General features: G+C 40.3%; 1 protein-coding gene across 1 annotated transcript in view; it reads right to left on the reverse strand.

The window, feature by feature from the left end:
• arhgap35 (Rho GTPase activating protein 35) overlaps window positions 1-25,586 on the reverse strand; it is a 74,361-nt gene that overhangs the window by 18,793 nt on the left and 29,982 nt on the right. Inside the window, exon 2 of the mRNA XM_023350883.1 lies at window positions 4,907-8,745. Coding sequence (XP_023206651.1) covers window positions 4,907-8,632 — 3,726 coding nt within the window. The 5' untranslated portion in view covers window positions 8,633-8,745. The remainder of the gene's footprint in view (window positions 1-4,906; window positions 8,746-25,586) is intronic.

Raw genomic sequence — 25,586 nt, forward strand, 5'->3', positions numbered from 1 at the left:
AGCAGAGAAAGCAGAGAGAGAGAAGTCATTACAGCTTGTTTTCGTTTCATCTTCCACAACCGGCAGGACCGAAAACCAACACAAGTGAAATTTGTTTTTGTGTATTTAAAAAAAAAAAAAATACAAAAAATCAGTTTTACATTTGGAGACGACTTGTGCACTTAATCCTAAAGGGACAGTTCAGGATTTTAAAAGCCATCTCTACAATTTGTCCTACTGGCTCGCTGAAAACACAACGTGTGGCAGTTTGTATCAGAGTTTCTGTGTAAAACTCATGTTTATTTTGGGCCAGGTCAAGATTCTGAACATACTCAAAGGGGCTGTTTGTGGCAGAATGTATTTATAAAACCAGTGAACAAACCATTAAAATATAAATAAATAGCTGTCTCTGCAATAAATGAGTACTTCTGAGAGTTAAATGATATTAAACAGCTTGTCATACTGATGTAATTTGGCAGCATACAGATGAAAACTGCTATGATTTTCCTGATAAACTCTTATTTAAGCATACAACTATTACCTTGAAGGTTCTATTTATGTGTCTATTTTGAGTCTAAAGGGCCACATAGAAAGTAATGGCGGGCCGGATTTGGCCCTCTGGCCTTGAGTTTGATACGTGACTTAAAGAAAAAAAAAAGAGTATTATGAAATAATTGACAAATTTTGAATTTAGCCATAATTTGTTTAAAGTTTAATTCTGTTGATTAAATTATTTATTCAAGTCAATGGCTGTTTAGTCATAAACACATTAAGTTATTTAAACAACAACCATGAGAATCCCTTAAACTATTCTATATTTTAATCTTTCTATTATTTAAGGGGTTTCACCTGGAAAAATGACTGAAATCAAAGAACTGGAAAAATATCTGTCAATTCCTGCCTGAAAATAAATGAAGGAGGAAAGAAAAGACGACTGTTGCAGCATTCATTGGAGCTGAAGTATCTGTGTGGACGTCCATCCGTTTCAATTGGGGCAGTGCAGTTTAAATAACTTGACAGGAGGATATCACAAATAAGCTTCTGAGGGAAGGTTAAAAATGACCTTAAACATACTCTGTAATCTTGTGGATAACCTTCCCAATAGAGCTCAAGCTGTGATAGCCGCCAAGGATTGTGTGACATTTTATTAAACCCTTTGGATTAAGAGTGGGATGTCACTCAAGCTCTTATGTGTGTGAAAGATGACAAGAAAATACGTTTGCCACTGTAGTCTAAGGATTTTTTTTTTTAAAAAGGCAGACTGTAGGCAGTGTTTAAATTTTCTAAGCTCTCCTTTTTACAGCTCATACTTAGTTAGGTTTCTGTTGTCGCCACAACAGAGCACTAGATTACTAACATCTAGCCCTAAAAATGTCTGCATGTCATTCACTGCCTGCTATCTGTCCCTACAACTAGTCCAATCTGTCCAAACATTCCTGATATCTACATTCACATTCTGCAGTCAAATGTAAACTCTGAGCTAATGTATTAAAGAAGTACAAGTTGTATATATTTACACAGAAGTACAAGAAATAACTACACGTGTCCGTGTTTGGATTAAAAAAAAGGTTGTAATAACTAGACTGCAAGAGTGCAGAGATGTGCTGGGTTCAGTTTGGCAGCATCTAATTTATTTCACTTCCATCACAGTAACTGTGTTGCCGTCTCATTTTAGCAGACTGTCTCTGTACCCACATACTTCTTCTCTCTTACTCTTTCTGGCTGTCTTCTCCCCCTGCAGTTTTGCCTTCTGGCCTCTCCTTTCTGCTGCTAACTGAGACAGGATATGTCTCCAGCTCTAAGAAGACAAAGCAGCCCTCCACACAACCAAAATGAAACAAATCACATCCGTATACAGACATCAAGGGGAGAGTTTGCGCATACACACATTGCATACTGTAGGACACCAAAACACGACTCACTTCTGGAGTTTTGACATGAATTTGTTTCCCGTTTCTGCAATATCTTGAACTCTTTTTCCTTCTTTTCTTTTCTTTTTTTTTTTTTTGCTTGAATGAAGACACCAGATGAACTAGGTGTCTGAAGAATTTCAAACATTCCTCTCGCTGCCTGAGGAGATTTCAACAAAAAGCTGCAGGAGAGAGAGAGGAAATGTTTCCTGTGTCTCAGTGAGGGAGGGAGATCAGGGCGGACAGACTTGGTCAATGCCTGACGTAAAAGTTTTTTTTTTTTTTTTTAAATGGGCTCAAAGTCCTTTTGAATACTTGTTTTAACTCATCATGACTCAGAGTGGTAGACGATACCCTAAAGCTCCACCCAGGAAAGTGTTTATGCTGCAGCATGTGAACCCAAATCCTTACCTTGAGAATAACTTAAAAAAAAAAAAAAATCTGGCTTTAGTTTAACTGGCACAAAAATGGGGACAGGACATTTTATACAAGCCTGCACCAACTGCTGCAGCATGTCTCCTGAATATGAAAAATGAACTCGATAAAATGTAATCTGAAAGGGATTTCGAGCTGCAGCAGACTGTAAATGGCCTATTACTTGAGCGACAGCTGCTTATAAAATAGGTGAAGAAATTTAATCCTTTGTTGTAACCATAATAAATCCATAATAGCTTGTAATGTGGCCATCAAGTTCCCAGACCAGCTGCATGCCACAAATCAGAGGCACTTAAAAGAATAACAAGGATGACACAGATCCACACTCTTCTGGCTGCGGCTTTTTCAGGGATTTCTCTGTACATGTTGGATTTTTAACGTCCAATGTGACAATTTGCATCAGACGCAGATTGCAAACCCAGATGTCTTCTCGTGACTGAGTTGTTCGTACTTTTTTCTGACAGACATATGGCCTCAAGCACTGCAGAATGTAGTCCAGGCAGCTGAATAATGCGAGACGACAACCTCCGTGCAGGTACATCCCAGCTGAGTGTCTAAAAACATTCATCATCCGCCTCCTTCTCCACCCTCCTGACAACCACGGCAATTATCACAGATATACAAGCACAACATGCACAGCTGCAACTCCTGCTTCAGCTGGCACTTCAGCGCCACACCATGTGCGTGAATGAGCAGCATACCAGGGCCGATAAGCCTAGTGTAAGAGGTCAAAAGTATCAAGGGTGGGAAGGGAACAGGACACGGTGTGACAAGGAGACGCCAGTCTTTAAAAATAAAAAAAAATAAAATAAGCTGCGAAGACAAGCAAAGCAAAAAGGAGGTGTGAAATGAACAGACAATAAGTATGATGAGAATGTGAGAAGCAGAATGTATGAATCAGCAAGATGCAAAGACAAACAAACGGAGCGGCAAATAATGAAAGGAAGGAAGTAAAGAAAGCCAAACTGTCGCTGGGAAGAATCGTGAGTCTTTAAAGAAAGCTGACAGGCTTTGGCATATACTACACTGCAGTGACAACAAAAAGCGAACAGTAAGCAGTGATGCCTCAGCTAAGAAATAGCACTAGTGTCCATCACAGCCTCTTGTTTGGTGGCAACTTTGTGAAAAAAAGTAGGGTATGGAAAAAGTAAATGTGGAATTTAGCAAATTATGCAACAGGGAGTGTTGTTCTATTCTGGTTCTATTCAGATGAAACTAACTTTATTTGTCAGTGGTAACCCAAGTAATCCATGCCTGGAAATGTAAATAAATAAGTCCATAAATTATGTGTAATAAAGTGGAATATTATAGGAAATGGGGACTGAATAAATGAAAAAAAATAACCTGCGAAAAGCATGGAAAGCCAAGAAAATAAGTGGAATCTGACAATATTTAGAAGGAATTATGTGAAAATTAATATCAGTGGGTTTAATCACTTATTACCAACATACTGCAAAAGAATCAACTTATAATGCTTATAATCAACACTCAACTGGCATCAGGGAAAGAATACAAAGCTACTAGAATAGCAAACTGGACTTGAATTTAAATGAAAATCTATGAAGATCAAAGAGCATGGATAAAACCCCAGGAACACCAATGAATCTGTGTGCTGTTTAAAGTCACACCTGAGCAATGCATGCTTTCTGTCTGCAAAAGAAATTTAGAAGCTCTTACTTTGACAAGATACTTAAATTGTAGTGAATGTGATCAAAGTAATTACACATCATTTCACACAACTTCATTTATGGACTTATTTGAGCTGATTTATTTGTGGGTGAACTATTTGGGTTCACACACATCTGGAATGAGGTTCATGCCAAGAGGCACATTAGAAAAAAATAGTGAAATCATTAATTGCCCAATACTTATTTTTTTCCACAAGAAAAGTTTTAATTTTGGGAATAAAAAAAACAACCTTCCATGCTCAGATTTTATTCTTACTTTTCATGTGATTTCATTACTTTTTTACCAAGGAGAAGAGCTGACCGTATGCATTAGACATACAGTATATGCACAAAACAAAACAAATAGGGCTCTGTTCCCATTCATTAAGACATTTTGGATTCTGGTATGAAGCAGTATTCTGTCAGATTTCTTTCCCACTGGTGATCTGGCTAGTTTAGGGGACTCCTGCTGAGTGGTCAAGAAACGAATATGGCGTGCAGGCATGCTTTCAGAGAAGTCCCTACAGCATGACATGTTTGCTCTGGGTTCAGTTTTAAACAGCAGAGAGGTGATTCTGAACCCTGCTTTTTCTTAACTTCAGTAACAAACAATTATCCACCAAAGCTAACAGTACTGGGTCTTAGCCAAAAAATAATTACGATGGGGTGATTTTCTGCTTTTCTGTGTACGTGAGGAAAGCAAATGTTTATACTTTCCATATTATCTACTCTAAATTTAATCACGACATAAGATTGATAGGTTTGCTTAAAATTAATGTTGTACCAGGTTGCTCAAAGATAAGAAATCTCTTTCTTAAAACATTTTTAAATTTACTGGAATAATGAATGCACTTCCCATTGGTTGGATATATAATCATATTTACTCATACAACATTTGGTTACGCAGTTACTAACCTTTGTATTTCTGCGGAGACCCCGGAGAATCTTTATTGTTTTGTGATCATCACTCTCATCGATGGAGTTGTCCTTCTGAGGTCCTCCGTCGTCCTGGCTTGTCTTTGGTGGACCACCCGTCTCATCATCACTGCCAAGAGAGAAGCTTGTCCTAAAACTGCTGAATTTTCCAAGCCGTTGGGACCTGTCTCTGTAAAGCTTGGGCTTTTCACCAAAAACGGACAGCTTCCTCCTGCGCTCCAGCGAGCTGCTGTCAGCTTCGCTGTCAGAACCGTTTCCCGCAGCGCTTCCATTGGCATGACCTTTGTTGGCGTTGCGGATGGTGACAATCTTGCCCTGCGTGCTGTCAATAGGAACAGAGTAAATATTCTCCTCTTCAGTAGGTCGAGGTTTGCACACAGCATCCATAGGCTCTGCGTAGTCCGAGGGGTCGTAGCCTCCGTCGCTCCCTGGAGCCCAGGTGACAGTTTGGGGCAAGACGGGTCTGTTGGAGGTGCCTTGCTGATCAACGTAGGGTCCGAGATTTACTTTACGCACAGGCTTGGGCTTTACTTGTGGAGGCACCTTGTTATTTAGCTTGCTTTCAAACGTACCAATATCAGAAATGACAGAAAATGTATCACTTGATTCCAGGTCTTGCAGCTTGAAACTTCCCAGTTGGGAACTTAGACTACCACCCTCCCTAAGTGTAGGGTAAGGTGGTGATGGATCAATATCATCCTCTGAGTCAACATGAATGTGAACTGGACTGGGGGACCCACAGCTCTCATTGGTACATGCCTCAGCTGTATTATCATACATGTGTGCGGCCTCAACAACAGTGCGCTTCTCCATCACCTCCTGTAAGAAGGTGTGGAAAAGATCTATCTTATGAAGTCCTCCTACTACCCCACCATGTCCGCATATTATTGTGCTAAATCTGGCACCGATTTCATGGGCCAGGTCCTCTCCCTGACAGATTTGCTCCTTAGCTGAATCAGAGTCTGACAACTCCATCTGACTCTCCCCTACTGCTAGCAACTGGACCGGGACAATGTCTTGGACCTCACAAAGGAAAGCACACATTGTCTCCATGGAGGCTTTACGGCGGGCAGAGTAAACTGCAATGTAGCCGTGGACCAGGCCTGTTTTTCGGAGCGAAAACGAGGAGTGGAAAGAGAGCAAAGACAGTTCAACATTCTGTCTATGACCCCCAATAATAAGATCCAAGAGAACGGATGTGCCGCTGCTATGGCTTGATGTAGGACGACAATGCTGGGGCAAAAGGAAAGGTGCCAGTAGTTGATCTAAATCATATGTGTCCCCACACATCAGGCACATAACTATTCGGAGGTCTGCCTCATTACCTTGCTGAGACTGAGAGTCTCTGTAAGCAGGGGATAAAGGAGGTAATGTAGGGGAGCTGGTCCCAATGTTTCTCCGAGTTTCTAAGAGGCCTCTCAGCATCTGGTTAAGCTGTTTCTCACTGACATTGCGGCCATAACCCTTACCTGGGGAGGCTGGGTCTAGGTAGGCGCATTGTAGCTTTGCAGCTACCTGCTGTCCTTGTTGTATTAGAGTCTGAGCCGTCTCTCCTCCGATATCCCCAATGGAACCAACACCACGCTTAGTGACCAGAAGTAGGGAAAGTGGGAGTTGAGCTAAGCTGTTTTCCCTTTCTCTTCTGCCTATGGTTGACTCTCTAAGCTTTTCTAAACTCTCAACAACATAAGAGAGGGATTCCTTTGAATTGTACAAACAAAGGCATCCATGTGGTGTGAAGGTAGGTGTGTGGAATGAGTTGACGGGCAGACGTACGTTGCCTTCTATAGGACGAAGTGTTAACTCATATATCTTGCCATCTACTACATACCTGTCATCACTAGTACATAATGCCCTGATCTCATTAGCCATTTCTCTGGCTAGTCCATCTTTCCCTAGGATGACAAGATTTATCCGTTCTGCCCTTCCACCTTCCAGTCTAGCACTGTCTGATGATGCGTATCTGGTAGGAAATCTGGAAGCCAGTATCTGCTCAATCTTACTGTCAACACAGTGGGGGCTGTTGGGGCAAGTATCTTTTGTAGGATGGTAAACAAAGTGTATGTGTTTCAGTACTAGAGCATCCCTTTCTGCCTGTAGCTTTTGTAGTGCTTTGAATCGCTGCTCCTCGCCCAACACCTCCTGAATGGCTCCCATTTTCTCTTTACTTGGTTTTGCATCCACTTCTAACTCATAAAAGAGCTCAGAGTATTCAAGAAGCAGTTCCTGAAAGTCTTCTTTGGCCCGGTCAATGATTTCCTTCTGATGTTTGTTGTAGATGTCTAAATATTCAGCTTCATCCAGCCACTGGTAGAAATCCTCATTCATGATAAAACTTCGAGCCTCTTCCCACGGTTTCCCTGGTGTGATGAAAGGAGAAACACTTAGCTTTTCTTTGAATTCCCATCTCATCTCTGCCCGTTTGCGCTCCTTCCTTAACTGATCCAAGTGGGTTTCATAGATGGTTTCAGCTGCTGGGGTCTCCAGCAGGTCCTGGGGGATTCGATCATCATCCATTTTATCAATGTGCGGTGTCGTCTCCCAAGGTGTGTCATCCAAAACTACAAACCACTGAGAGAAATCTCTCTTTGTCTCCAAGACCTTCTGAACTCCAGACCAACTCAAGTGGTCTATCTCATCCAACTCTGGTATTAGCACAGATAGGGCCTGTGGTAGAGTATTTAGATAGGCCTTCCTGCGTTTCTCTATGTGCTCTTGTTTTAGTCTGTGAACATGCTGTTGGAAAAGCTTCTTGGCCTTCGGCGTTCCCTCAAGAAAAACATAGTCCTTGTATTCAGGAGCTGTCTGCATGCGACGACTGACAATAGGCCATGTTTCATTGTGGTTGTTCGTAATTCGGGTGACCAGCCACTCATAACGGTCTTTTGCTAAGGCGATCTGTTGGCTCTGCTGTTTCAGAGCCTCAAAGTATGGTATAATCTTGGGCTTTCCCCTGCTCTTATCTATGAGCTGAACCAGAGTAAGGAATGCCAGGTCAACATTGACATTAGAGCGGGCTGAAGTTTCAACCACCTGTAGGTTCTTCTTGGCAAGGGCAAAAGCATGAGAGTCTTTAATGTAGCGCTCAACTCCTTCATCACATTTGGTGAGAGCCAATACCACTGGTTTCTTCGTTTTGGCTAGTTGATTATACAGATTGCCAACAAACTTCATCTGATCCTCAAAACTACGGTTCATACCCCTGCTTACATCAACACTGAGTAAGAAGCCATCCACTATAAGCTTGCCTTCAGGCATTTGCTTTTGCTCAAAGTCCTGCTCTAGGCCCAACTGATCTGTGCAAAAGTACATCAGTTTTTCAGCTGAAGCCAGCTTGGTGGAAGCTGCCCTCTTGATGTACGGCTGGAGTGCGGTGCTACGGTGTGGCTGGAATGTCTGATCATCAATAAACTCTGTCTGCTCCACCACATTCATGCGGCACTCTTGCCCCTCTTCTATCGTCCTACCAGCTTCTCCCCAGTATAGAAAATGGTCATTATTCACCACACGACCTCCAAAGTCACTGGTGCTCAAAACGGAGGTGTGATCCAGGTAGAAGTCATCTGCACTCGGCCGAACAAAGCGGTTGCACAGGCAGGACTTGCCCACACCACACTGGCCTTTTTCCTTTTCTGTGCCAGACAACCCCACCACGACCAGGTTGTAGATGGGAGCCCGGGCATCTTGTTTTTTAGCCATCATCATCGCTGGCAGAAGCTCATCCTGCCATGCTGGCTGCAAGCTTCAGGGAGAGCAGGGGGCTGCCAGGGAAGCAGGGTTTCCATGCAAAATGGAGCTCAGTGAACTCTGGTCATGATCTGTTAGATATGAAGAAAGACAAAAGAAATACAGAAACTTAGTCTCTATATAAAACAACATCAAGAACATTCATTATTGGCAATCCAGTGTGTGTCTCATTTAAATTCCCATTATGTGCCTAAATTTTGATATTAATGTTTAATCTCTGATCCTATTTTCTCTGTAAATGTTTCCTGAAAAGATTGAGGTCAGTGGCAAAGCTGGTGGAATGCAGCACATTATTTTGCCAAGCTTTAGTTCAGTGAAAGACACTTTCCCACCAGTTTTACTCATTCAACTCCACAGACTGCAGGGCTTTCTCAAAAGCCTGGCTGATATGGCTGAAAAAAGTGTCAGAATATAAACATTTTATATCGGTCGATATCAAAAATGATCAATTTAGAGTTTGCTTTAAATATCTAAAATACTATCAAACTGGTGATACAACCTTCTCTCTTTAATCCACAACTTCCTCTTTAACTGTATGTACGGTTTAGTACTCATTTTCTCCTTTTATTCCAATGCCCTCTTTTTTATTCTTAAGCAGTTTTGGGTGAACGGTGGTGAAACATACTGAGTCATACTGTGAACCGTGCAGACCCCATCCCGTTTGCACTGACCTGCAGACAGCTGAGATTTTATAGTCGAACATTTGCCTACATTTCTCCTGACAAATTCCCACAATCCGAATGGATACTAGCAAGTTGAGGAGCTAGTTATGTTTGTGTGTAGTATGTGTGTTAGGACACAACGAACAGCATGGTTGGCCATCTCACTGCCAGTGAATGAGTATAGCATAGTATAAGGTGAATCAGTAAATGTATGTACGGTTTAGTACTCTTGCAGCAGACAGACATGAATGTGCACAAAGGCCTCTACACACTTGTGGAAACAGGCAAACTAAGCTGCCTGCACCCCAAAATGGAAGACACACACACACACACACACAAGAAGATGAAAGCAGATAAGTGTTCCAGTGCTAAAGTTACTAATTGGCCAACTAGGGAGAGCCATCTGCATTTTAAAAGGCAGCATTGCCTATTGGTTCACATGTCTTCATCAAAAACATATTTTCCCATGTTTCTTATCCAATAGATCAGAGCTGAATAACATATTTATCTCAATTTGAGTAAGTAAACTGATGTATGGCAAGCAAGAAAAGGCATATATTAGCCAGACTGTACACAGAGGCCTGCTGTGAGGGAAAACTGAAGAAAATTTATTATAGATCATATCTAAAAAGAAATTAAGCGTTAAGGTTCGGGGATTAAGTTAATTGACAGACTCTCCATTAAGGGAACAATTAAAACTTTTCCTTAGCTGTAAGGCAGACATGAAACCCCACCAATCGATATAAAAACTAACATTACTTATAAAAGGCAACACAGATAAAAACTAAATGTTCTTGCTGTTAGCCAAACAGTAAGAACATTATGAATTTTCAAAGATGAACTTCAAAATCCAACACATCTAATGCAGATGGGAAAACAATGAAAGTAACTGCCGTAGCCGAAGCAAGTAATGCTCTACAGGATGAGATCAAACAGTGAGAGACCTACTGTAATTCGCCAGCTGAACATTCTGTATATTCCTTTTTTGAATCTAATTTGAACAGGTGCTTATCAAGGTTCAAAGCTGAAAGTTTTTTTTAAAGCACCCCATCCCTGGTCTTTATTCGTTTCCATCCAGAGCGTGAAATAACATCACAGAATCCAGCGCTGGCATCAGCAGCTTAAAAGTGCACCTGTGTCCTGACCCAGACTTATTCACATTACAAAGCAGATGGCCTCGACATAACTTATACTAAAGATAAAACATGACCTTTGAATATAGTCTACCACCTTAGCAGGGCATAAATTTAGCCTGCTAATAATCATTCTTTATTTCATCAGTATCACTTATTGGACAATATTTGCCAAATCTACAAAGCAAACATTCTCTAGATCAATGATTTTCCATCAAATTTAGTCCTGAATCATTTAAATGCTTTAACTCTCAGAATAAAAAATGTTTTGTTTGATTTGGGTGTAATCTTTGACTGCTTGGAAATTAAAAGTTGTTTAATCTCCAACTTTTCTCTTTCTCTTTTGGCCAAAACAGAAACTATATGGAATTATTCCAACCATCTTCACAAAAATCACAGTTAGTTCCATCTGACAAAAAGCCTCCCCAGATTGTAGCATTACCACCAACATAGCTCATTGTGGGTAAAGAATGGTGGCAATAATGTTGTAAATTTGATTTGTGTTTAATCTGGATATTTCACAGTGTCCCCATCTCTCTTTTGAGATATTTTGTTTCTTGCAAACCTACTAACTAATGTAACAACATGGAAAATGCAGGAAGTAATTCCTGCAGTTCCCTCAGTGATACCTTCAGCCTCTCTGTAGCCTTGAGGTTTTAGTCACATCTTTTAATTAAGTTTGGAAAAATGCCTAATTTTTTGTGAAGTCAGAGGTCCCATATCTATTATTTCTCACTGTTAAATGGCAATATTGTGGATTTCTTATGTACCTTCTATTGACTGGTGCTTTTGTGGGTAAAATTGTAACTTCATTACATTTTACTCAGACTCACCGACTGATGGAAGGTGTGCAAAGAGTTTCAACAATGTGTTAGTTTTAGAAATACACATTTATGAAAATTATAGCAGATAATAGCAGCGTTTCTTCACACATTTGTTTATTTTCTCTTGAACGACACACAATATACATCACATTACACACAGACAAGGTTGTGTTAGGTTAATGTATACAATAGATTGTGCTTTTACCTTGCTGTGAGACTCTCCTAATTAAAACATTGTCAAGCACTCTAACCAACTGCTTCTCTAGCCTACCTATGCATTTCCTTCACGGTTTACACCAAGGAAAGTTATCAACAGGCAGCCTTCAGGACAGAATTCAATCATAAGTGATGTTAGGACTCAATGGTTTAGAAAACATCAGCAACAAATAATAAAATGATATGAAATGCCTCATTAAATGCCACAGCGGAGCTAAATGGATGGAATCAGAGAATATAAAAGGACACGACGACTGTATTAGATGGCTTTGTTCAACAGAATAGCCACTGGAAGTCTGAGTGCAGCATTTCATAGACTAATTCGTCTGGGAAAAACATTCTCTTCCTCATAAAAATGACACAGAATGTGCGTAGCTAATGCAGCAGTCCTGTCACATCCACGCAAACTGTCTCACAGTTCGCCCTGAAGTCTGGTGTCTGGCACGGGTGTGCAGCCACATACCGGTGTCTTCGGGCCTTGGAGTGTATAGGAGAGGAGGTAGGGCTAGATTGGGACTCCAAGTCTGCCTCTGACTATGAAACATGTCGGCAAGCACAAAAGGAGAAAGAGAGACGGGGAGGGGAAAGAGGAAGAACTGCAGGAAAGAGAGGAAGGCATTGGTAAAGTCAACACAGGGTGGGAAGTCAGGGCAAACACCGAGAGGATGGGGGTACGGAGAAGAATGGATATGGAGGAAGGGGAGAGAGGTCGGTGGTCTGGGTCAGGCGAGCTGCGTACTGGAGTTCCCCTGAGGGAAGATGGGCAGGGTGTGGCGAAGTGCTGGATGAGTTCTCTTCAGCCAGCGTTTGTCAAATAGTGAACGGCATTGCAGGCCAAACGCCCCACCTGATTTTAGTCTAGTCTTTCCCCTACCATAATTTTACAAAACAGTCTGTTTCAAACGGGTAAATCAAAAATCTGAGCCTATCATCGAAGCCCCTTTCTAGGTCATTGGCTTTCTCAAGGATAAGAGTAGCCAAGGAAGACAGAATGCATCTGTGGGGTGTTTGAGTGCAGCCTGGAGCTAACGCTTGGCTGGCAGGGCGTGAAGTTCATCATTACACGTGCTACAAAGGGCAGCAGGAAACGAGACTGTTTTCACTGCCCATAGGAGAGAACAGGCAGCCCTCGTGGGGTAGCTGAATTCTTCTTATTACAGAGTTTTAAGAGTTAGCAAAGGCGTGTTGCACAGAAGGTTGAAATCAGGGGCAGTCTTGATTTTGAGCTTTTATTGTGTTGCTCTGACAGCTGACTGGATGAGAGAGTCATGATATCAAAGGTAAAGAAAACCCACGTTAAGTATAGTGGTTCAAAAGGAAGCCAGTAGTGTCTTAAATAACTTAAATACAGATCAGTGTATTAAAAAAACACTATAGGACTGAGGCCATCGGTTTGGATAATCATCCATTGCTAGAAGTCGTATTTATACATATTTATAATGTTATGCCTCTGAAAATAATGCTTTCTATAGTAACCGAAATTTTACATAAACGTGAATTCTGTCTTGAACGCAGCATTGCAATTCTAATTCTCAGATATTCCAGCTTTTTACCAGCCTTGAACGCATCATCCCATGCAGGATGAAAGTCTCAAAAGTTGAAAGCACAGGCAGGATGATCTGTCTGCAGCTTGGGATTCGTACACGAGTAGTGTATTACGACTTCTGCCATTTGAAAAGCATAATTTTGAGAATCTGCTTACATGTATGTGAATGTTGAGATGCGCATTTATACGTTGTTTTACACACACTTGTGAATCATGTTCACAAATATAAGCATTTGATAAGATACAGATCTTATGGAATGCTTTTTGAATCTTTCTGAGACTAATTTAGCTCCATAGACAGAGCTTTTCAGCACCCTTTATGCCAGAAAAGTGTCTTTATTTTGTAGAAACAAATTTTTTTAGAAAAACAAAGGTCCCGGTAGGAATCCAGAGTATTAATGATGTCAGCATAGGAAGAAAATCTCTCTTTATTTCTAGTGAGAAACAAGAGTGACCAGCCCTCTTTGTTTGTGTTAAAAAATAATCACCTCCCCCACTGCATGATGTAAGTCCTTAGTCAATTGTACATCCATTCTGCTCCCCCTTATTATTTTACAAACATTATCCTCATCATATGGATTTCCCATCCCCATGTTTAAGCTCCCCCAACCCCCTCCATTCTTACTCATCTCTACTTGTATGCCCCTTTTTCCCCCTTCTCTCTGGAGAATTGCAGTCCATTAGTAAGACACGAGGGTCCTAAGCAAGGCATTGGGGCTCTGGGTGGGTGGGGTTGTTTTTTTTTTTTTAAACTGATACCACTTCCTGCTCAGACTGAGATCTCCCACTGGACGAGCAGATGAACAGAAAAATAAAGAAGGGATGAAAAACACAACTTGGACTCTTAGAAAAGAGCGAAGACGTGTTTGTTACACAGAAATGACTTGCAGCAGTCCTCTGTGGAGTGTAGTCCCTTCAGTTATTTATCTTTTCCGCAAATGCTGCACATCTATAACGCCACTCACCAAACAGGAAGTACAAATTTCCTCCCCATTTCCATTTCTTGTAAAAACTCATCAGGAGAAGAAAAATAAACACTAAAAATCTAACGGCTGCTAACGCGTTTCACATGTGGCCGGGCAAAACAAAATAAACCAAACAAACCACACGGGCATATCAAATTGTGACATTTTTATACTGAAATATGACCACAAAACTCCAGGAGAGCCAAATTCACATGGACTGCACAAAATTAGGCATGGACTAGTTATCAATATCAAGGGTGTCCTCACGTTTTTAAAGAATAATGGTCTAAAAAAAACACACACACAAACACCTTCTAACCATTTCTGCAGTTTAGGCATTTTCATGAGAAGCCAGAGAAAGTGCTACAGGAAGTTTGTTTTTTTCTAGCTGCATAAAGCATAAAGTAATACAGCACAATATTCTATATTTATATTTATATTCATATTTTATACTGTATTTTATTTTATTCTGGAGTAACCTCACAACATTGAAAGCTCAAAACATTGTCCTGAGCCGTATGCAACGAAATTTCGTTCTGTATACACCCTGTGCATGCAAAATGACAATAAAGTCAGTCTAAGTCTAACTTTCCCTTCCCCCACTTGTTGCTGAACACTGCCAGCCTGCTCGCTGGAAAAGGCCTGCTTTATTTTTCCATGCACACGTGACATGTTGCCTCTACCTGAGATATTAGTCTGAATAATTTCACAGATAATATCAGTTTGTCAAGCTTGTGCTACTACATGAAGAGCACAGAGACAAAAGGTGTCATATGTTGCACAAAGCACTTCAAATGTACTATATTTAGCATTGTGTTTTTTTCTAATATATTAGCTTAAGTGTGTGAATTACAATTACAATAACTAGAAAGTAGGCCTTATTACAATAAGTAGTAGCTTGTATTATTTTAGCAGCAGTAAGAATAAATATTGGTTCTCTTAAAAATAAACATCTTCATTTGTGTTTTTATATTTCAGTGTAAATAAGGTAATGTAACATCATGTAATATTAAGTCAAGACCATTATACTGTGGGTAATATATACAGACACTTGTCTAAACACAATGTTCGAAATAAAAGTAAATAGATGTAAAAGTGCATAAAATGAAAAAAGTAATGCACAAAATCAGTAAAAATAATATTATAATCTCCAATCAACCTGTTGTCCTATTTCCTATTGAGCTGGTTACTGTGATTATAGACAGGCTGTAGATTAGTTGATGCTATTTACATCTTTCCATTTGGAGAGTCAGAAGTGCAGCTGAGATGATAATATGATGAGAAAGCAATGGGAGAAAAAAAAAATCGCTATGGCTACTTATTTGTGGTGCAAATTTGCAATAATGATCTACACAAGAACCTTTTCCACAGACATAAACACCTCCAAATGCTTACTTTCTCTCTTCCACCCGTTTCATACATACTCTTTTGCAATCTCTTAGAAGTTATTCTGCTATCGTTCTCCGGATTTATACATTTTGACAATGAGACATTTCTGATGCTTTAGAATCTCCCTGCCGACTCTGACTTAGATGCAACCGAAAAAATGTCAAGGAACATCTATTGGAACAGCTGAACAAAGCATTTTAACAGGGGAACGTAGACTTTTTTATATCCACTGTAGCTTTAAGTCAGCACAGTGATCTAGCGCTGCACCATACCCCCAGCTACATGTCCAGTTTCCTTTGACAAGAACTGCAGATTCAAAGGATCAGCACCCCCAACCAACAAGAGAAGTATAGGAATAGAGATCAAGGAAAAATACAGGATAGCAGCACAAAAAAATACAAGCGGGACCAGGTCAGCAAGAAATAAACTCACTGAAATAGCAAGATATAAAAACGACATTGCAGATAAAACTGTATTCATAATCCTGTCCGTATTTCACAAAGACTAAAACTAAAACTGAAACATAAAATAGAAAAAGGATGAAAGGGCAAAGTTTAAGTTGAATAATAAAGCTATTCTGAGAGAAAGGATAGACTTTGTGGAGAGCTCAAGCAGCGAAAGAAGAAGAACTAAATAAAACAGAACACGTTTCTGACAGCACGGTTCAATATTGTGCTAGAAACATGAATGATGACGTGCATTATATATTCAAACTACTGCTAAAGAAAAAAAAAGTCCATGTTGAAAACCGGTACAAACACATGGCTGAGGTGCACAACCATTCATGTTGTGGTAGCTTCTTGTTAAAAGGCCATTTCTCCCCAATCTGACAGTAAGTCAAATGAAACTGACCGAATCTCTGCAAACTGCGACAGAAGCACACAAACTTTGACAGCTGGAAATATTTTTCCATTTTTTCTTTTTTATGCCAGCTCGATGTGTAGACTTACCACAGAGATGACAAAAATCTGACCTAAAGATGTCAGATTTTCGATAGCAACCTTCACCATCTGTGTACATCCCAGATATAGTGCTGCACATGGAAACACTTGCTCCGGCTTTACCAGTTCATCAGGCCATGCTATATAAACAAATACAACTGTTGTCTTGCATGTTCAGAAAGAAAAACAAGCCTGTGCTTTTCTCTGGCACAAAAGCTCATCTGTGGACCCACTCTCTCTCTTTCCCTACTTCTTAATTCTCTCTGCCAGGGATGAGCTGTCTTTCTGCTAATTTCTTTCAATGCTACCAGCCTTTTGCGTAATTCCGCCGTCATTTCTTTCTATCTTTGTCCACGCACATCGCTGCCGTGCTTCGTCTTTATTTTACACCTCTGTCTCCTCCTGCTGCGTTAATACCCAACCTTGCAGCAAGGCTCCTGTCAGAGCAACAAGACAGTCTTGTGCTGGTTATATTTGCATACATCTGATCTGTGCTGTTAGGCTTGTCTACATCAGCACAACTGTATACACACGTTCAGCCATCCAGTGTAGCTTTCCCGTCCCCGGAGCAAAAATCCGATACAACAGCACAAACAAACGGTTATATGACACACGGGTACATGCAAATCTGCCAAACACCCTCATCAGGTTGTATGAAAAGGTGCACAGGGGACAAGCCAGAGTAATGTGCGTGGACAAATCCTGCACAGCCAGCATTTTGGGGCCATATAATGGCATTCTGCACAGGGACGGCGGCAGGTGAGGGTTTCACCTTGGCTCGCAATATTCCTACTGACTCTCACTCCAGTTTTGATTGCTTGTTGACCTGATTTAACAGCAATGGTGTGTGTAAGCATTTCAGCTTTCCACTGCATCCTCACTGTCCTGGTGATAATATTATGGCACCAGTTTAAAACAGTGCAGCGGTTTAAAAAAAACGTGGCTTTATTTAACATAAACTCACTGGTTACTTTATTAAATACACTTCCTAACTGTGCTTGAGGGATTTTTCCCATACAAGTATCTCTTACACATATATTCCAGAGGACAATGAGCCGACTGGTTCAAGATAAATGCCAACCATTACACAAAGGTATGCAGAACTTTACTGCTGATAGTACAATACATTGAAAGGTGAGGCAGACAGGGTACAGCGGTCTATTTCAGTATCATTTAAACTCCGTACTCTGCCTAAATATTGCTGGTTGCCATTTCCATCCCTTTGTAGCCAGTGTACGAAATTTCAGTTTGATGAAAAAGATTTCTAAGAAATGTTTTGAAGGCGTAACAAGCCCCGACAATGCTGTCCGCACTTATTGACACTGTTGTAAAAGAAAGACGTTTTAAAAGCCTCAAAATAAATTAATCTTTTCTTTTTGGCACCATTTATTCTTTGTGCTGCTCCTGCTTGCAAATAGGAAAGGACATAGTCTTTCCCTAGACCATTTCACAAGGTTGGATCACACAGAGAGTGGGATTATTGACCAGTCCAGAAGAACGAATCCAGGACTTTGTGCAATCCAGAGATTCCACAAAGTCAGCCTGTGGGTTTTTGTGAAACTATTTTTGGGATTTATGATTACAGTAGAAGGTCAACTTTGTGGGTGATGAGCCAAACCTCTGTTGATTTTGTCAAATGTTTTTGATTCACGCTATCTCGCTAAAGCACCCAAAAATAGCAAATTTTTTATATCTTCTGGTAGAAGCAGCCAGATTTTTTTTTTAAATCTCAATTTTTCTCCCGATTATTCTCCATGTGAGAGATTATGCTCCAGAAATGAAAGAAAAACATATTTATTGACAATAATAACGAAAAATCCTTCAAATACATCTCTAACAGTAACTAAGTGTTGAATATGTGTGAGTTGCATCTCCCCAGAACTACAGTTTTCCACAGACAATTTAAAGCACCGTCCATCTGAAGTCAAATCTCAATAGCGGGTCACATGCTGCCATTACATTCAATTAAATCGTCGTTATTAACCCATTTCCACAAAAGCACTCATCCTTAGCTGTAGTGAATGTCTAATAGACATGCTGGGTGTGTTATCCAGATGGTGAACAAGACAGGAAAGCTGTGCACACTTAGAACCAATTCTGATGCCATCAGAGTTTAATTTTCATCACTTTATCTGCTGCTGGGAAGATAAACTGACTGCCAGATGAAAACCGCAGCAGCGTCTTGATTGAAACGTCCACACAGACTTGGCTGTTCCATTGTATGATTATAATGTGAGCCGCGTAGCTCGTACAAATCTTTTGCATTGTTTCCTTCCTGCTAGAGGAAAGAGAAGGAAGCTAAGAAAATGGTTGGTGGCATGAGATGACGTAAAGACAAAAATTATTGCCGTGCAATTAAATGTTGTAGCTATTAAAATGTTTTCTTCTGGTAAAAAGGCTCTTTTTTATTTTTCAGTCTGAACAAGTAAACTTCAAAATTGTGAAGTAAAATACATTCAAAACTACTTTTGTATGTAAAACATCATGTACAATTCAGGAAGAAAATGCAAACAAAATAAATTTTGGGGGGGGGGGAATAAGCCACAAAAGCTACAATGTTGAAATAGATTTTAAAAAATCCAGTTTTATTTATTCGAAATTTACAAGCATGCCGTGTCAGAACCTTGGTAATGGTTCTCATTCTGTCAAGCAAAATTGATCAAATCAATCTTTGAGGAGATTTCTTGTCCATGGCTCTCTTCAGATGACTTCAAATATATTCTGGCATACTCAGTTCTGCACATTACCTTTAGTTTTCTTTCCGTAAAGTCTTTTGCTGGTTTGGAAATATCCTCGGACTCACTGAGACACTGAAAAATAAAATCACTGCTCTTCAGCTTCCTAGCAGACAGGTTGAATCTGGACGGTATCTGGAACTGTTCATGGCTTCATCCACCTAAAACGAAGAACACTGTTCCATCTTGCATAGCCTCCGTATTATGAAGCCACTAAAACCAGGTGTACCACTGTTTTGTGTCAAATATGCTGGAAATTCCTGCAACTTATTTATCTGTTGCTGCTGACTTGTTGGCAGCCTAGATTATTAATTTATATCTAATTTGGAGAAATGTCCAGGTGTCCTGGGATTTTAATGTGTGGGGACTTTAAAGATCCACAGTTAGGTCTGTCACGATAGACAATAAATCAATTAATCACATGAAAAATTAAAATGAGCTCAATAATTGTCATTTGCATGACTCGTCGTTTCGCTTTTCTCTCTCTTTCTACCAAAAACTGGATGCCAAAAGTCTTCAGTCTGGTGCATCGGTCTAAACTAGCCCTTTTTTCAGTAAATTTTATTAACTGATTTCATGATTTATTTTACTTGTCATATCTGTTGCTTCGTTTATATTTTGGATATATCTTCCAGTTCCAGTGTTAAATGTTCATTGGACTTTAATGTCTGATGAACTTTAAGAGGATTTTCTTGCATTATTATGCCATTACCGCTGTACTACTTGAAAATATTCTCAAAACAATAATATTATCGTTTATTGCGATAAATTCTGGAACAATTTATCATCCGGCAAAATTTGCTATTGTGACAGGCCTATCCACGGTATACCTACATCATAATTGTGCTTCACAGATGCTGTGCTACTCAGTAGGAAGAGTGTTTCGCTGCTTTCAGAAACGCCTCTAAGAATAAGTTCTTGATTAAGCATCATTAGCTTTAATGCCAGCAACACAGTCTGTTTAATGCCGTCTACATAACCATTAATGATCTGAAGCTTAGCATCTGCCATATATTAGAGGAAATTAATGTTAAAGCACCACAATAATGTTCACTCCTTATTAAAATTAAGCGTATAAGGTTAGTGCTGAAAAACTCTTTCCGTCTGGAATAATAACCTGCAGCCTTTGTATGTAATTATGTGACAAGATGCCTGCAGGGAGATCTTACATCAACCAGAGATCAACTCCAACTGTTACCAAGTGACAGATGGGGTTCACACACACACACACACACACACACACACACACACACACACACAAAATCTAGCACCTAACACCTACACCATATGTTCCAACAAAGATACAGCACGTTTGCAATGTACACATGCCCTCTCACTCATCTGCTCTCTGCTTAAATTGTCAAAGTTTAAATAGAAAGGTTTAATCTGGTCTCCACCGAGAGAAATATTCATGCACCAGCAAATCCTGAGACCAATTAAAACTGAAAATGACAAAAATGCACAAGTGTGACTTGATAGGGAAGTAGAAGAAGACGCCGTCGAGAGGTTTCTACAAAATTCTGTCGACTGCAACCATAAAAAAAAAAAAAGAAAAATGTCAAAGATGCCAGAAGAGGGACATCACTGAGGAACTGTGCATGCCCAGCAGTATGTGGTCCGCTCTCATCATGCTCTCGTGTGGGGAGTTGAGGTGCTAATGGCTAGGCCTGGTTGGGAGCATCTTTGTAGCATCATCGCGCCCTGCCAGCAGCAAAACAAGAAACTAGTCAATAAGCGTCACTTCCAATTGCATCTCCAGTCAATCCTGCTTGTCCATCTCTGCTCAGGGAAAGGCTAATAAAGCAGCCAGAAGTAATAAAAAGGTATGCCTGGACACAGCGCTGCAAGCTGCTTCTGACAGGCTTTCTGTAATTAAAGGCACAGCTCTGTCTCAAACAACTGGAGAAAGAACATCCCAATACCGGCTTTGTATGTGTAATTATTTTTTCCGCATTGACTTGGGCCTTTTTAGTGCTTTGCCAAATGATTGAGCTATTGACGGGCGACAAATTGCTTATTGTGAAGAAAAAAAAAACAAAAAACAATGGATTGGAAAACTACAAATGTTTTGTTAAAGCTCTCATCGATTCCTCAGCTAAATTGTATTTTTTCGTTTTGAGAAAAGAAGTAATTTTCCACCAGTAAATGCAGCCTTTAAAGAATCTGGGTGTCTCAAAATTGAAAAAAAAAAAAAAAAACAGAAGTAAGACAAGAGCAACAAAATGAAGTTGGCTTAGAGTGGATATACTCCAAGAGGCATTCAGGAGTGAATGAAGTCATAATTGAAGCAATGCAATTTTACGAGAAAGAGAGATATGACATTTAAGTACGAACAAACCATAGAAGAGAAAATTAGTCGTTAAAGGGAACTTAATCTTCTTCCTTGAGTAAGTTAGGATATGTCTACAGGCTATATTCATTACATTTGTTGCACAAAATAACTCTCAGATGATGAGACGTCACCTAGTCAATTCTGTTTCGAGTTACTGTGCGAGTTGAATGTTTTAGAACCGTCCTCCAGTGAAGGTCTGCTGGGAAATCCTGCAGTATGCTGTCAGTCATTTTCAAAATAATTCATTGTAAAGTGAAACTACAATTTTCTTTGACAATGTGGCTGGAACATTGAAAACAGACCCAACAGTGGATGGGATCTCCCACCATTCCCATCCCAGACAGGACAGCCTCTCGCCGGCCACTCCAGGCTGACAGTTCTCCCCTTTCTGCTGGAGGACTGGACTTAAAGTTTTCTGAGATTTGTGCCTCTAGTACAGCACCAACCCACTAGTGGATGAGAGCATTCGGTTTCCCTCCCCTCCTTTAGCACATTTACTCTTTTTTTTGGAAAAGCCAAAAACCGCCTCATGCACACATATACAGTATGAGTATATTTAAATTGAGGAAATTGTTTTGAATTTTTTTGTTTCCATCAAATTTTTCTAATGTGATACCTCAAAATGTGCACAAAAACAATCTTGATGAAAACACAGTTAAAAAATAAAATTAAGCCAATCTGCTCTGTTCTTTGTTATATATTTTTTTTTATCATTTGTAACATCCTTAAGCTTAAACTAAGGAGGTAATTAGATGTTTATGGAGTTCTTTGGCATTTAACATTGAAACAGTTGGCAGTGAATGTAAAGTTAGCATGCTAAAGTTATTGGATTGTCTGTATTTTGCAATATATTAGTCTCAGAAATCAGATCTAGGGATAAAGCTACAACAGAGTTTTGTTTGTTGGAAATGCTAAGGTGTCGCCAATCACCAACGCCTCCATCGCTAGAAGAAGATCTATTTTGACGACATCAGTGTATAATCTCTATACACTGCTTTCACTGCATCCCATGATGAATACGGCATCGTGTAGTGGATGAAAAATAACACCTTTGAAGTTTTACTTCAGTTCATACTACTACAAAAATGGCTGACTCACTGTAGAGCGGGCTGAAAAGTGAACAAGTAGACAGTCTGAACCCAGCTTTATTGTTGTGGGAGGAAGGAGGAAGTTAACACAAGGAGGTTTTGGTAAGTGCTTAGTGCTTGCGGTAGGTTAATGGTACACAGACAGGGCGACTCTACGACTCTACAATCTCTTCTCTGTATTTTGTGTTGCTGCAAAGTCATAACCCTCATAGAAAAGTATAGACAGACACTTTCCACATTTCTGTACCTCACATGTTCCCCGCAGGTGAATCTACAGCACAGCTAAAAGCACCGGTGGCTAATCTTCCTCGTCATCACTTTTTACTACGCCCAACATCAACTGATCTTTCGATGCTTTATGCTGATCTAAAGTCACAGCGGCATTACTCCGCAAGCCCCACGGAGCAGAATAACCTTACTGAGGGAGATGATGGCGTGAAACACTCCCAGACCGTAAATTGTCCTGCGAGGCAGCTGGGGGAAAAAGGTACACAGTGAGCTTAGAGAAAGGATGACACAGGGGGAAAACAAGGAGCGCTAGAATGAAGCGCAGGTTTGCTGCCAAAGATGGGTGAGTCACTGAAGAGAGAGAGGGGGTAGAAAACACAAGATACAATTGAAAACACCTGAACCTGCCACAGAGTCAATTAAAGATAATGACTTTTTACTCGTTGCTGTAGTAACCAACTGTTGGCACAGAGGCAGATGGTTGCAGAGGTGTTTTGTTTCTCTCTATCAAACATTTCTTCCCCCTCGTCTCTCTCGCTCTCTTCATTTCACACCTTTTTTTTCCCTTTTCCTCTGGGAGCTTCGAGCTCTGCTTCTGTGCCAGTAAATTATGAACGTGCACAAAAAAGCCGACAATTAAACTGAACAAGTGCTTCGACAAACCCAGAGTAGAAAATAATTTATTTTGTCTTCATAACCAGTAATAAAAACTCTCAGGTGTATGAAAAACATTGAGGGTGTGACTGTGGTTGTGGAGGAAATATACGTCTTTTAAGGAATTACCCTAAGTACAAAGCCACTTACTCTTTCTAAGAATGAAGATGACAATGCATAATAAAGTCCTTAGTGTTATAGCAGTGTTTGTGTGAACACTGTCCCATTTGCAGTTTATGTGAAGGAAAATTGGGAGCTTCAGAGGTTGCTGTGCAGGGCACCCAATTTGAATCAGTCAGCAAAGCAGATGCAAGTGTTGCATTAAAGCGCAAGGCTTTGCCATTTCGCACCGATGTGCCTGGAGCAGCAGAGTATTAAAGCCCAAGGACAACTTCTGTGTGCCACGGCTCACTACGCAGACTGCAATGCACTGACAAGCTTCCCAGTGAATTAAAATCGTTCACCTTTCACTGTGAAACCCAGCTGCTTATCCCAGAGGTGGCAGGAAAAAAAAAATCTTTAAATTGTATTTCTGTTAATACTTTTAAATATGCATCGCGACTTGGCAAGTTGTACGCACAATACCGCGCAAGTCATGCTAGCGATATTCTGAAGAGGTTAGTGAGTGCAGAATGCTAAACGTTAGCTATTTTCATCATTGGGAAGGTGTTTGAAAGTGAAAGAAGAGGAGAAGATGAGGGAAGCTATTGAAAAGGGACACAATTTATACAGCAATAGTAAGAGAAAGAGAGAGACAACAGGAAGTTTCAATAGATTTAAAGTTGCTATGGTTTATCCCTTCAATTCGTTTCCTCTGAACGTACTTGATTTGGAAATGCTGGATATTTTAGAGGCAAGAAGAACCAACACTCTCTATTGCGAAACGATCCACAATGACCTTTCTAATCACAAACAGTGAAATGCTAAGTCCAGTTCAAACTGTCAACACCACTGTTCTCTTCCCCTGTGCTGTCATCACCTCTGCTCCCAATGCATAGCTGCTCATAGCAGGACGACTGTAAATATTACAGCTGCTAAAGAGAAATTTGAATCAACTAAAACTGTGACTGGCAGGTTAAAATGCATCTCTAATCCACTGCATCCCCTTCCTCCTGCCTATTTGTCTGCTGAATTGTAGCACTGGTGGCTACAATTCAGCAGCGCTAAGTGCGGTAATGTGAAATAGATGTTTACTTAAGCGCCGGTACAAATTGGCGTCTAAACAGCAGCACACTAAAAGGAGAAGTGTGAATCTGAAAGATGTAGTATGTGATAAATATAATGGCGGACCACAGGCAAGGCCAGATACAATCAATACTGACCCCTGCTGACATCCTCCTCCTCCACAATTCAACCAGTTACAGGAGTATTGTCTTAATTATTCACTTTCAAACTAGTTTCTGCACACAGACTAGTGTCTGCTGTTAACTTTCCAAGCCTCAGAGCAAGACAACATCTCTCTGGGGGGTTCAGAATCAGCCGGGTCTCTGCTGAAACAGAAAAAGAAGCAGGTTGGATTTTATAGCAGTCCTCCTGGCTCTAACCCAAGCCTCAAGCTCTACCTCCCACCTCATGAACACACACTCACTCCTCATAAAATTCCTGTTCTTAGCGGTGATGCCAAGACTTCCTTTCGCTATCCCCTCCTCTGTGCCCCACCCATCCTGTTTCTCCCCTCTCATTGGCAAAGTTGCTCTGCACTACCTCATGTCCCAGGGTTCTCGTATGAACCCGCCGGCCAATAGCGCTGGCCGTGAGCTTGCAAAGTTTCTCTGAAATCCTCTTGCGGCATGAAAAAGAAAAGTTTGGAGCTCTTCGTGTTTTGTTTTGACTTTTTTTATTATTATTATTATTCTTTGGAACTCAAATGTCAAAGAGTTGAGTTGAACTTCTACGGTAAAGTATTTCAGCCAGAAATTAAAAGTTTACAGCTAAAGTGCATTTTAGAGTTTAAATCAGCCTAGTTATGCTCCAGATATATTTAAAATAAAATTAGAAAAAAAAAGGCAGGGTTTGTCATCTTGTGAGAGAAGCATCTAATTAAAGGCGTTTTTACATATTCGGACAGCTGGGCTAATTAGCTAAAACAAGAGAATACAATCCAACTGCTAATTATCCAAAGTGGCTCGGTACAACCATCCATGATGTACATGATGCACAGCGAGTATGAAAGTGATGCTCAGAGACCCCAGGGGGTCT

Source organism: Xiphophorus maculatus, chromosome 18 (genome assembly GCF_002775205.1).
Source record: "Xiphophorus maculatus strain JP 163 A chromosome 18, X_maculatus-5.0-male, whole genome shotgun sequence".
Lineage (NCBI taxonomy): Eukaryota > Metazoa > Chordata > Actinopteri > Cyprinodontiformes > Poeciliidae > Xiphophorus > Xiphophorus maculatus.